Source organism: Haliotis cracherodii, unplaced genomic scaffold (assembly GCF_022045235.1).
Source record: "Haliotis cracherodii isolate W230 unplaced genomic scaffold, xgHalCrac1.p SCAF_23, whole genome shotgun sequence".
NCBI lineage: Eukaryota > Metazoa > Mollusca > Gastropoda > Lepetellida > Haliotidae > Haliotis > Haliotis cracherodii.
In genome coordinates this window covers 2,986,524-3,001,445 of record NW_027266279.1, presented here as the reverse complement: position 1 = coordinate 3,001,445, position 14,922 = coordinate 2,986,524, and the positions used below count along the sequence as shown (strand labels likewise).

At 40.2% G+C, this 14,922-nt stretch overlaps 1 protein-coding gene across 3 annotated transcripts in view; it reads right to left on the bottom strand.

Moving 5' to 3' along the window:
* The window catches only part of LOC139471624 (neprilysin-like), a 76,387-nt gene that overhangs the window by 31,271 nt on the left and 30,194 nt on the right, over window positions 1-14,922 (bottom strand). For all 3 annotated transcript variants that reach the window (XR_011653857.1, XM_071254014.1, XM_071254015.1), the window contains exon 2: window positions 150-277. Coding sequence is in view for 2 of the 3 variants with exons in the window: in XM_071254014.1 (XP_071110115.1) it covers window positions 150-277 (128 nt within the window). In the remaining variant the exon portion in view is untranslated. The remainder of the gene's footprint in view (window positions 1-149; window positions 278-14,922) is intronic.

Sequence of the window (14,922 nt, the reverse complement as noted above, 5' to 3'; positions counted from 1 at the left end):
CCAGATGCGAAAGTTGTAGCGTTAGGTTCGATTTGGGAACGGTGCCGTGGTCCTCGAATTCGAGTAAAGAAATGTTTACTGTTTGAATAATGTCCGACAAGGGGAATATAAATGATAGTACTATAAAGAATCAATATAAGAGAACGTACTCTGTAGTTCTTCCGTCTTCTCGTAATATACGACAAAGGCGACGAGGAAGGCAATGGCAGCCAGTAGCAAGATGGCGGATACGACAATCAGACATTTCTCTAGAGTCGAGCGCTTGTTCTTTGTGAATCTGAAACAGTAAGCGAGAATTAAGAATGACAGACTGAAGAAATGGTGGCAAATGTTACCGAAGTGTACGACATTTTGATACAGGCAGTAAAACAACACCACGCCGGCCAACATCTTCAAATTCAGTCGTGAATCTATGTCTAAACGCCGGATGCTCAAATATTTATTCCCACCAAGTTCGCCAACACGATGTGATTCCATGGGACCAATCGCCCTTGTTTGTGTTTTAGCTCTAGATACAAGGACAAAACACCCTTTCTACCAAAGTCCATTTGGTTGTGACTTGACCGACTGTGTGTCCTCGTACACTCGACGGCGTGAGATGTGCTATGTCATAAACCTCTGTTTTGTCTAACCTAGCCTCGATTATTTACAAACATCTGGGTGCGGTAATAAACAACATACAAAAATTGAGATGTTGCTGTGATTGGTTTGACCAAATCATGCTTTTTTTACTTACAACCCAGTCTGAAAACAGCATATATGATACAATATTTTCAAATTATGATGACTATCTCAACCGAGTTGAAACCTTTTAAGCACTGATTTTCTACCAAAGGGACTAGAGAGATTATCTTCGTGGTAAATAACATTGCTACCCATTTCTCATCTTGCATGTGCCATGTGATACTCTTGCATGGTGAGGTCTGTTTCCGAGGTTCCAATGTATTTGCCAAGGTCGGATACTGCTCTGCGGCAAGACAAAGCACATTCGTCAACACTCGTATATTTGGAAGAGGGTGAAGATAGTTTCTTTGTATGGCCTAAATGTGCAATAACAATCATGATTAAAACATGCTTTAACAACCAGAAAGAATACCACATAAATGCAGACAGACACTTTAACAGCCGTACGTCTTTGGGTGATGTTTCTGCTGGCATATTTATCTTATGTATACATGGTAAATATATCAGCTTCACAGGTCGTTAGAAAGTGGAATTCACCCTTCACGTTTCTGTACGGAACGTAATCTCAGTGGTCTTTTTCCATTGTCGATCATGCATCTAGCTTCATTATTCCGCATCCGTGAAGTGGATGGAGCGTCTGCCTGGAGAGCGGACGTTAAAAGATGGAACTTGTTACTCTGCGCGGTGCTCATCATTAACGGGATAAAACAAAGACTGTCCGGCTCAGAGTCAGTATAATGTGTCTGAGTGGGGTATTCAGTACAACTGCTGCATTGTAGCTCTATAGCACTATAAAACCGGCATAAGTCCGTTGTTGAATGTGCATTTGTCTCTTTATTATATAATATAACAATTATATATTTTATATGAGGCCAATACCTGTTATTTTATGGACACATCTTAATATTACTTTTCAGATCCATAAACGCAGGCACTGGCAGCATAAAGAGTCTATAAAATAAAGTTAGTATTTTCCCAATATTCAAATGACTAATGATGTCTTTTGATTATGACGTCATGGTTAACGATGACGTCACAATGGTCTGTAAAGCATTGTGATGCAATTTCACTATAGCGATATCTCATCGCTTGATAAAACCCCAGAGATATCTCTTGTGCGAGCCAGTTTTGGATGATAAATACAGAATACTAAACGAGCTCCCGTGTAATACCAATTTTATGAAACGACACAGCTATTCACGAGTTTCATAAAATTGGTTTTACACTCGAGCGAGTTTAGTATTTTATATATTACTTGCCATTTATAACGTTTTCAGAATTATACTGTTGAATAAGAATAGGCTGACACCTACACGATCCACGACATAGTCCATTTGAGTTTAACAGAAAAATGCTTCAAACACGTCAAAAGTTGAAATTTATGAATTTAATACCATTCAACGGTCCACCTTTAGAATTCACAAAATTATCGTAGGGCTAAGACTATCGCAACTCACATACTTTAACTTAGACCTAACGACTGTCTTTGTGCTACAATACGATCGCCATGTGGAACGGGCCTAACCCTGCCTTTTATAATGAACGATTGCTTCTTAGGCTGACCAAAATTGTCCAGGCGCTATTCAAAAGTCCAAAATGGCAACATAATTTAGATTTCGTTTTTGCTTTGCATCTTTGTGTCACAGCATATGCATGTGTGACAGTGTCAGTTGTGGAATTGGCCGGCTGGAAACCTTTTGTTGTACTCCGTCCTTATATTTGCCCAAAGCCATAGTTTGTTATTAAGAACAGGTGTATAAACATTGCCACGAATTCTCAAGTTTTATGTACCACTAAAATGATCAGGGTTTTTAATCCCCTTTTTCGTCGACATGATTTCTGAATACCTTTGTACAAATATCAGGGGAAAAAAACAGAGCTGATCTAATTTGCCGTGCAAAAGAATTTATACACCTAAAAATTGGACTTAAAAATTACATCGCTTCTAGGATGATAACAGGCACCGGAACACTGCAACTATTAACACAATTATGATACCCGTATCAAATACATCCCCATCGAATAACCATTGCTTGTTTGTTTCATGTTAAGCCACCACCAAACATGGGTGTATACTTTCTTTTGCGCGGTTTATTACATATGCATGCTGAAAATCAGTGATACAATGGTTTCTTCTGATGGAACATCAGACAGTACAATTCTTTACTAAGAAAGAAGGAAACAATTTTTATGTTTTCGTAAACAAGTTTTGTTTGTGAGGAAAACCTGATGCAATGTCCAAATATGACAAATTATTTGTTTTTAAATATCAGCAGAATCAAATGGTCTAAGCCAATGTTACACGACAATTAGTTCCTCAATTCCTCAAAAGGTTTACGTGATTGAGCAAAGTTGAGCTCTTAAGTTCCAAGCTCAGCATGCTTGTATTCAAGCTTTACTTCGTCTAAATTCACTTTTTTGGTACTGGCAAGTTGCCTTGTGTATCTTCTGGCCCAAGAGTATGCTCGCTTGTATTTATAGCGACATATCTGTTAAAAGACGAGTATCGTTGGTTCCTTAATATCCTCAAGTCGAAAACATCACACTCAAACAAATACCGCTACCCTAACGATTTGTCTTCAACTTTGTCATGGTAGAATGGAAGAAAATTGAATTACTTTATTTTCAAAAAGTGTTATGTGTTAATTGTAGGCTTGACGGTAAAACCGATCGCGGAAAATGTTAAATTTAGAGCAAGAACGATATCAAATTCCATCTTGTGACGTTAACTCTACAAATAACATAGGCCCGCATTTACAACACGGGGACTTGAGAATGTTTGTTGTTTGTTGTTTAACGCCGCACTCGGCAATATTCCAGCTGCATGGCGTCGGTCTGGAAACAATCGAACCTGGACCTGACAATCCAGTGATCCATGAGCATCGAAATACGCAATTTGGATACTGATCCATTGACCGGGGTTAGGATAATGTAGGGCCATGAGCATTCATGAATGGAATTTGGCGCACTATAAATGGACTTTCTATGGATGAAAAGTCACACATTCTGATGGTACAGCTAGGCTCATTTTACTGATGTGAGATGACAGACGGTCCATCAGCGTCAACGCAGTTTACTGTTTAACCTGTTAACTCCTGACTGTTCGTTCAAGTATATGAACAGCTATATAAGGCCTGAGAACGGTCCCAGAAGAGTGAGTAGTATATTTCAAATAAAAGGTTTGCGAATGAGATAGATAGGTTTGCATTCGACACAAGACGGATGACAGATCACTCCGCCACCGATGTCGCAGTTCCACCAAGCGCATCCAGCAAGTCTTGGGAGGCATTCACACTGTACAACTCCTTGTAAACACTTTCATACATTGCATCGTGTGACCCTGCAAGTCGGGCCATTTTTTTACGAATGCAACTTGTCCGACGTGAATTGTACGACATATAGGACAGCACTGTTTTCATTCAACAATCTGAACTCAATTTGAATTTTGTTTATATTTTTTTAAATTTTGTAAACACTGTTTTTTTTAGAGTCGCCATTGCAAGAGATGGTGAAACGTCCCCGCGAATAGGTAGGGATAATTTACGTTTCTGTGTTCTACATTTGTAATGAAATCATTTAATTTTCCGGTTGACAACTACACAAAAAGTTTATAATAATAATTAGGATATTCCACTCGTGAAAATATCCCCTATCCCCTGTCACTCGATGAGAGAAACATGATATTTCACTCGACACATAGAATATCCTCGATGTATTACTTTTAGGTTTAGTAATAACCGAGTTCTTAAAAATCGTATGTTCACTAGTGCGAATATGACGCGCACTAGTGTATTGTTAACGTCATTCGAACCTATTGTGACGTAAGGTCGGAATGACGTCACACTAGCAACGACGTCACAGCTGAAGGTTTTATAAGACGACGGTCGTTATCGGAGCTCAAAACAATTAAGAAATAATAGGAAAAAAGAAATTATTACACTCGCATGTGTCATACTGATTTTACTAAACTCGTGTAAGAATTCGTGCATTACCCTCGCTCTAGCTGGGGAAATTCAGGAATTCTGGCACTTATTTCGTAAAATCAGTATGACACACATGCTCGTATAATACTCTGCATTCAAATTGTAAGAATTGTATGTGAAATATTCAAAAGGGCAAAGTGTCATCATCGCGGATGGTTTTAAAGTACAATACAGGACATGTAAATAACATACAGTAAGATTGACATATACCATGCTTTAGGTTTGTCTCATATACTATTTAAAAATAACAACTTATCATATATTCAATGTCATGCGAACAGCTTGGCCCCTGAACTTTACAGTGTGTTGTAGTTTATGCATACATGTATTTCTACTGAAGCTGCTGTGCACTTGCACGCTGAAAGGAGAGTCTTCTGATGGAGAAACATGTTCAAGTGACAAGCCTGCAACCAACGACAATGGTTGTATTGTTTGCGTGATTATTGTGTAATCCCGCGCACAGCAATATGTCTGCTTTATGAAGGGGGTCTGTAAATAATCGAGTCTGGATCAGACAATCCTGTGATTGACATCACGAGCATCAGTCCACGCAATTTGGATCGATGTCATGCATCAACCATGTCAGCGAGCCTGACCACCCGATCCCGGAATAATAACAGAAATGAAGTTGCAAAGAATTATGTTTGTCTGTTAAACGACGTACTCAGCAATATTCCAGATGTATAACGGCGGTCTGTAAATAATCGAGTCTGGATCAGACAATCCAGTGATTGACATCACGAGCATCAGTCTACGCAATTGGGATACCATGACATGCATCAACCAAGTAAGCGAGCCTGACAACCCGATCCCGTTAATCCTCTAACGACAAGTATAGTATTCTTACCCGGATGTCCACGGGTCGGATGTTCTAACGAGACATGAGATGGTAAACTGTGCTAAACAAACTGTGAACACTTCACCCACTCCGACCTATGATTCTTTAACAGTCTGTCCTTTTCCATATATAGTCGAACCTCGCTTCTCCGGACACTTGCTTTTACTCAAATATTGTCCGGATTAAGGAATTTCCGGAAAGAAAACTGGAGAGAAACTAATGTTGTATGCGGTAGTAGCTGTTAGGGTTAAGGAACGGATCTACGGAACGTCAAGTAAATGTTAAAATTATGTCACGGGCTAGCCGTGATGGGTTACTTCTGTGTTCGCCTACGTATGGAATCGCTGAGTGTGCGACATCTCAACTGTGTAATGGATTACTCTCTGCACGTGACAGCTGTCTATCTTCAGTCATGAATATTCATATCTGAGCCACTCATCTTGACACTGTATATAAACATGAATGTTCCCTCGCACTGACTCGCGTGGTGATACATCATGGGTGAATAATTCCGGTCCGTAAATTATCGAGCCTGGACCAGTTAATCCAGCGACTGATATACCATGAGCATCGCTCTTCCCAATTGAAATACGATGACATACATCGACCAAGTCAGTGAGCCTGACCACCCAATCCTGTTAGTCGCCTCTTACGACAAGCATGGGTTGCTGAAAACCTATTCTAAGCCAGATCTTGACGGGTCACTTTTGCAAATGGTATCACAACAGCATTGTCATAAAGGTATTGCGACAAAGGTACTTCTACCGCCCGACAAGATAGATAGATTTACGCAACTAGGATACGATGACATACATCAACCAAGTCAGCGAGTCTGACCACCTGATCCCGTTAGTCGCCTCCAACGACAAGCTTACTTGCCTCGCTCGACAAGCATGGCTGAAGACCATTTCTAACCCGATCTTCATGGGATGTATATGTCATCAAACGGGGAAATACGCATGTCTCATCAGTTACATTTATGGAGTGAGAGAGATAGTTTTACGCTGCTTTTAGCAATATTACAGAAAGTCTTCACACATTGTGCTCATGAGGGGAATCGAACTCTGGCATGGCGAGCGAACACTTTAACCACTAGGCTAACCAATTTATATAACTCTGTAAACTGACTCTTTTGACCTCACATACAATAACTTATTTGCATCCGCGCTCAGCAATATTCCAGCTAAATGACGGCGGTCTGTAAATAGTCGAGTCTGGACCAGACAATCCAGTGATTGGAATCATGAACATCGATCCACGAAATTTGGATGATGATATGCATCAACCAAGTCAACGAGCCAGACCACCCGATCCCGGTAATCGCCTTTTACGACAAGCATAGTCGCTATTTACGGCAAGCATGGATTGCTGAAGACCTATTCTACCCCGGATCTTCACGGGTCGCATCTGAATTAATAATTACCCATCTGAACTGTGAGAAACAAGGTGAAGGGTCTCCATAACGTACATCCAACGTAGGTATATCCCTTCACGTGTCACAGTTCCGCTCTCCCAACGATACTGTAACACTGCATCTGTATACAGCCACTTGGAATGTCCAACATTCCTGTCCCGTGCATGCACATGTTTAGAATAGTTCCAGTGGTTAATATCATACCAACATCGCCCTGAGGCCTGTGTTTATAACTACGATAGGCATGTGCAGCAATAACCAGATCGTATCCAGCCAATCTTTGTTCTCTGCAGGACCCGTCAAACCATCTGCTGTGGCGATTTAATGGATTGATGACTCCATCCATTTGTCAGTATTTCAAATGGCACCAATCACCATGACAACGGTAAACGTGAACAGAGAATCTCGCCCGAATGTACTTTTATATCAAATATATCAACATGATTCGATAAAAGGTTACCATAGATGGTAGCACAAGATATGGAGCTAGAACAGCTAGAACAGTTGTCAAAATTCATAAGCATTATGTTAAAAGAAAGAAATTCATGGAATCGAAAATCTATACTATACTTGCGAAATATCAACAATGTAAATAATTCAATCCAACGTATTTGCATAATGTAATATTTCATTGCTTTAAGTACATACATGTAACATTATTATGATATTTGTAATATCCGGCACTGTTGGAGTTCATCCATCCATTTACTCAACTCTCAATTATATCAACGCTAGCCGACAAAAGTTTTTAAAAAACTCTGAGGCTTGTCAAGCGGTTTTCACTTTTATCGACGAGTGTTGATATGTTTGATATAAAAAATGACATGAAGTTGAGATTCTAGTTATAATCCAAAATTAAAATAAGTTATGTCATTTGATTGTGACGTCATGGTGACGATAGCGTCACAAGTCTAAAGCATTGTGATGCAATTTCAATCTTACACCTGTGGAAGCCAGTTTTAGATGATAAAAGAGCATTACGTCAGAATGTTACCCCTGCTTTTTCTAACCACTGTTTAAATTACAAAACTCCTTTCTAGTTGATTATAATACCCTAAGTATACTTCTAACAAAGGAAGACAAACGTTTCCGTTACTTAACACTGTAAGAGTTTCAGAAAATCGGAAACGTTCTTCGATGGTGATGGAGCGGTGTGATAGCCAAGTGGTAACGCAGCTCTCTCGTCTCGCCGAAGGTCCGGGTCGAGTGAGTGAGTGAGTGAGTGAGTGAGTTGGGTTTAACACAGCTTTTAACAGTATTCCAGTTATATCGCGGCGTGTCAGCTTAATGTGGGAGGAAAGCCCGAAGTGATGCAGGTCTCAGACGTTTACCACTTCGGTGAAACCCACGAGCACGGGTATGGTGCTGACAAACTTAGAAACATAATCGGGGCGAACCGGGATTCGAACCCACAATCATAGGTTTCTGGCACGCCCAAGGGACGCAACTGCACAGCGAATCGCGGCGCCTTAGGCGACTGGGCCACCCGTGCCCCCGGTCCGGGTCGAAGGCCGTGATGTTGCAAAAAGGAGTCAACCCTACTCACTCTATGGCATGATATGAATAAGTGAGTAAGTGAGTCAGTCAGTGAGTCAGTCAGTTAGTGTGTATTCCAGAAATACTACGTCGCAGTACACAAAGAATAGAACCATGTCGGGATTTGAACTTGGTTCTTTAGTGTGAGGAGCTAACCCTCTATCCACTCTGCCATTATACTAAGCAAATATTAGCAAATAGGATTATTTAATTATTTTCGGTAAGAAACACACGGTGTTTTAGAAATTATCAGTTTGGCTTTCTTAAACAGATTACATAAGTGATATCTATTGTGGTTTAACATTGATCGGAGACTTCCATCTAAGATCGGTAAGTCAGTGAGCAAGACGCCGCGAAATGTCGATAGGTTGGAAGCCTCGTTACTAGCCATTTCAATCTTAGTTCTACACATTTATAGCAAAGACCGCTTCCGTGGTCTAGTGGTAGAGCGTTCGCCCGGAGAGCGGTACGTCGGGGTTCGATCCCCGGTCGCGTCATACAAAAATACGTTAAAAGAAGGAACTTGTTGTTACCCTGTCTGACGCTCGGCATTAGAAGACTAAAACAAGGACTGGTCGGATCGGAGTCAGTATCCTGTGTCTGAGTGGGGTATTCATGTTAAACTGCGGCATGGTATCTCAGTGTGCTGACACTATAAATCGGCATCAGTCCGGACCATATCACACACACACACACACACGCACACGCACACACACACACACACACACACACACACACACACACACACACACACACACACGTCGCTATATAAGTGCAATAATCTTAGAAGCGACGTTAAACCCCATTTCAGCTCACCTCACCTCACAATTACAGCATAACAGTTTATCCCAATCTGCGACAAATTGCGTTGAGGAGACAGACACAGCGTGATACTCCATAGGCTGAACCTGTGATAAGGCCGATGTGTTCGGGAAGGGATGAATTGAAATATAACAGGAAAACAATCCGAGATACATTTTACTCGTCCGTGGTGTCCGAGTTCCGAATGCAAACAACATCTTTTGAAGAACAATGTTTGAAATTATGGTGAATTTGTTATGTTTGCTTGTTCTAGGTACCGTGGGACCGTATTTACATTTCATCACAATAGCATCGCCTCTTAATAACATAAATAAACACCCTCAACATTTGTGTGACTTACAGAGGCGTGATTAAGGGTGTTTGGTTTAACGCCGCTTTGAACGGTAGTTCAGTCACATCACGGCGCGTCAGCTTGATGTGGAAAGAAAGCCTGAAGTGATGCAGATCTTAATCGACGACAATTCAGTTGAAACCCACAAAGGGCATAGTGCTGACAAACCTAGAAATATAATCATGGCAAATTTGATACCCGAACCAACGATCAGGTTCCTGGCACGACAAAGGCACGCAACTCTGCATTGCGTAGAACACCCTTGGACGACAGGGCAACCAGTGAGCTGGTCCCGTTTCTAATAACACAACATAGGCATAGGGAGCCGAGAACCAGCTTAGGCCACCCGTGGCATGGCATGGGCAGTGATGAACTGGTTTCAATGACGCCCAGTCAGCTATGTGACATTGTGACTAGCGGATCACAATCTCCGCCAGCTCTTCTTTCGTTGGACCCTGGTCCCGCTCAGCCACATTCAAAAGCTTCATAATTCTACAACCCCCTATATTTATATTAATATCTACAGTACTTGTCCCAATAATTCTCGCCCAGAGTTCCACGAGGTGGAAGCCCTCGGAAGATCGGTATGCGGAATCTTCCGAATATCTTCGGAAGTGAATCGGAATATCCAATAACGACAATGCAAACCTCGTGGAATAAAATACCGGCCATGTTGAGATGATTGTAAAACTGTCAATAACATATTGTTCATCTCACCTGGCTTCCGCGTGAGACCTCTTCCTGTAATGAATGCCATGCAAGCTTGTCCGGCCAACGCGTCCGTTATACAGCCACGGGACCTTTAGTTCAGAGTCCCCCATCTCGTCCCCCTTACCCCCCATTGTATAACACTTGTATACCCTGGGTAGGTAATATACTATAGTACAGCTCGGGCACCTGCTCTATCCCAGGACTTACAGATTAGCGTAATTCCGGACTCAATAAAAAAAAAGAATGCCGTTATCATGTCTCTCCAAGTGATAATGGCCGAGTGGAACGTATACTCCTACTCTATTTGTCCGATAACGAGATAAGGTGATTTGGTGTATGTTGCGAGTATAACAGTCTAGAAAAGGTGACGACATACCTTCAAACTGACCACAAAAGCCGATCAGGTCTCTGATCAACAAAGTGAGTGAGTGAGTTTGATTCAACACAGCTTTGTACAGACCAGTTACGCCACGCTGTGTCAGACAGTGAAACCCACGGATAGACAGTTACACCACGCTGTGTCAGATTGATGTACAGGAAGCCCGAAGTGATGCAGGCGTCAGACAGTGAAACCCACGGATAGACAGTTACACCACGCTGTGTCAGATTGATGTACAGGAAGCCCGAAGTGATGCAGGCGTCAGACAATGAAACCCACGGATAGACAGTAACACCACGCTGTGTCAGATTGATGTACAGGAAGCCCGAAGTGATGCAGGCCTCAGACAGTGAAACCCACGGATAGACAGTTACACCACGCTGTGTCAGATTGATGTACAGGAAGCCCGAAGTGATGCAGGCCTCAGACAGTGAAACCCACGGATAGACAGTTACACCACGCTGTGTCAGATTGATGTACAGGAAGCCCGAAGTGATGCAGGCCTCAGACAGTTACCCCTTGATGAAACCGACGGATAGGGTGATCACAAAGAAAGAAACATAATTAGGACGAATATGGAATTCGAACCTACCACCATATGTTTCTGGCCCGACTAAGGGATGCAACTTAGACGACAGGGCCACCCGTGCTGCATCATGGTCTTCGCTTGGCTGCACATAATCATTCTATATTAAGGAGTGACTTAAGGTTCTATGATTGAACGACCTGTTAAATGCCAGACACGTTTAAACATACAAGGTTATTATTTCGAGATTAATCACTGTTATTTCAAATTTATATTATCCAGCTAATTTGACTGATGATTTTCATCATCATCATCATCATCATCATCATCATCATCATCATGACTGGTCTTTTATTTTTCAAATTCGAAAACTGTAAGACTTTTCATAACTTACTTTTGTGCCTACATTTGATGTAAAACACAACCAGAATTATAGATAACAACACACATATGAAAATGCGGATTATTCTTTCACCGTGTAATAATGTCAATGACACATAAAATGTTTAGAAACATTTTTCGACTAACATTCAGTCAATGGAATGTTTCATCACATAATACAATTCTCTCCCCTGTTGAGCTGGCGAGATCTGCATTTTAATGACCTAGACTGGTTTTGGTTTTATAACGGACATATATTCCACAGTCATGGTACATGACTTAAACCTCCTTCGTTGATGCTGTTTATTTTATAAATAACGCGAAGCAGCACGTCAAATGCGGCAGAAAGTAATGAAACAAATTCAACGAACACAGTCAGCTGGTAATTTAGGCATTAGTTCGGTTCAAGTCTTCCTCCTGGTTCAATGACCACGCTGAACTGCTGCATGATAAATTCTAAAAGATTTAAACAAGTTAAAGTATTCAAATGCTCACCAGGTGTAAATTTAATGAAGCACGTTTTCTCTACAAAAGGAGTTTCAAATGAACGTTAGAAACGATTTCAATTTCAAACGAAACAGGTCTGCGCCCCTCGTGGTTCATTCTCCCTGTAGTATTTTATATAGATAATCTCACCCGAGTGTCTTTGGATATCAAATATATCAACACACGTTAATAAAAGTGGGAAAACTCCGAGGCTTGCCGAGGATTTTTTTCCACTTATATCAACGAGTGTTGATATATTTGATATCAAAAGACATGAGGGTGAGATTTTATTTATCATCCAACATCATTCTTCCAACTTTTTCAGTATGTAGAAAGAAATAGGCAGTGTCTTAAGTGTTAAAAAGTACTGCAAACAGCTTCAATAGCAGAGCCATTAGTGATGTCATTTGATTGTGACGTCATGGTAACAATGGTCTGCAAAGCATTGTGATGCAATTTCTTGCAGCGATATCTACAGTATAGATATCGCTTGATCTCACCCAAGCGATATCTCCTGTGGGAGCCAGTTTGGGATGATAATGTACGATAAACAACTCCCACTCGTCGTACACCTGCGTCTTGAGAGTACAAAGCAGAGTGACCCGTGAAGATCCGGGATAGAAAAGGTCTTCAGCAACCCATGCGTGACGTAAAAGGCGACTATGCTTGTCGTAAGAGGCGACTAACGGGATTCAATAGTCAGGCTCGCTGACTTGGTTGAGGCATGTCATCGTATCCCAATTAAATTGCGTGGATTGATGCACATGATATCAATCACTGGATTGTCTGTGATTGTCTGTCCAGACTCTATTATTTACATGCCGCCGTCAAGTAGCTGGAATATTGCTGAGTGTGGTGTTAAACAATAAACAAAACAAAAGCGAAACAAAGCAGAGCAACAGGCTTTAGAAATTAGTGGTGCCATCGTTGAAAATATATTGTGATACAATTTCATTGTTAAGCAATAATTGTATCACCATGACAACAATAAGTGATGAGGGGTGCATTTACCTTCCCACTGTGAATATTTTGCTTGCTCGTTATCGACTTGATGCCACTTTAATCACGTCCGCGATTTCCTATGTTGAATTGTCTATTTACTGTTTAACGCCGCAGTCACCGACATTGAAACCACATCAAACTATACCCCGTACAAATTATCGAATTGACCAGACAAACCAGATTGCGTGAGTTACGTCCTTCGACCCTTGGGTACGATGGCACACAGTAATCAAAGTCACCGAGCCCGACCACCCAAACATTTACACTGTAAAACTGTCTTTAGAATTTAACAGAAGTTCAGATCTAAACATGTTTAGGAATGTGGTTAAATCCTATACGGAATACACATGTGGTGTGTTCCATCTAAACACTGTTAGGGTCTAGACACATGATATGAGCTATCGTCTCACAACCCAAATACCACCTAAACACAATATCCTCATAATCTAAACATGTTTAGAATTTAAACACGTTTAATTAGTTTATATACTAAAGTGACTAACACAAAAAAGATGAACAATGACTACCGATTAAATGAACAATGACTATCAATAAGATATACAATGACTACCAATAAGATGAACAGTGACTATCAATAAGATGAACAATGACTACCAATAAGATGAACAATGACTACCAGTAAGATGAACAATGACTACCAATAAGATGAACAATGACTACCAGTAAGATGAACAATGACTATCAGTAAGATGAACAATGACTATCAATAAGATGAACAATGACTATCAGTAAGATAAACAATGACTACCAGTAAGATAAACAATGACTACCAGTAAGATAAACAATGACTATCAATAAGATGAACAATGACTACCAGTAAGATGAACAATGACTATCAATAAGGCGAACAGTGACTATCAACAAGAAGAACAGTAACTATCAATAGGATTAACAGTGACTATCAATAAGATGAAAAATGACTACCAATAAGATGAACAGTGACTATCAATAAGATGAACAATGACTAGCAATAACATGAACAATGACTACCAGTAAGATAAACAATGACTATCAATAAGATAAACAATGAGTATCAATAAGATGAACAATGAGTATCAATAAGATGAACAGTGACTATCAATAAGATAAACAATGACTATCAATAACATGAACAATGACTACCAGTAAGATAAACAATGACTGCCGGTAAGATAAACAATGACTATCAATAAGATGAACAATGACTATCAGTAAGATAAACAATGACTACCAGTAAGATAAACAATGACTACCAGTAAGATAAACAATGACTATCAATAAGATGAACAATGACTACCAATAAGGCGAACAATGACTACCAGTAAGATGAACAATGACTACCAGTAAGATAAACAATGACTACCAATAATAAGACCAATGACTACCAATAAGATAAACAATGAGTATCAATAAGATAAACAATGACTATCAATAAGATGAACAATGACTATCAATAAGATGAACAATGACTATCAATAAGATGAACAATGACTACCAATAAGATGAACAATGACTACCAGTAAGATGAACAGTGACTATCAATAAGATATACAATGACTATCAATAAGGCGAACAGTGACTATCAATAAGATGAACAGTAACTACCAATAAGATGAACATGCAATGACTACCAATAAGATGAACAGTGACTACCAATAAGATGAACAATGACTATCGATAAGATGAACAGTGACTATCAATAAAATGAACAGTGACTATCAATAAGATGAACAATGACTACCAATAAGACGAACGTTGACTATCAATAAGGCGAACAATGACTACCAATAAGAGGAACAATGACTCGCAATAAGATGAACAGTGACCAT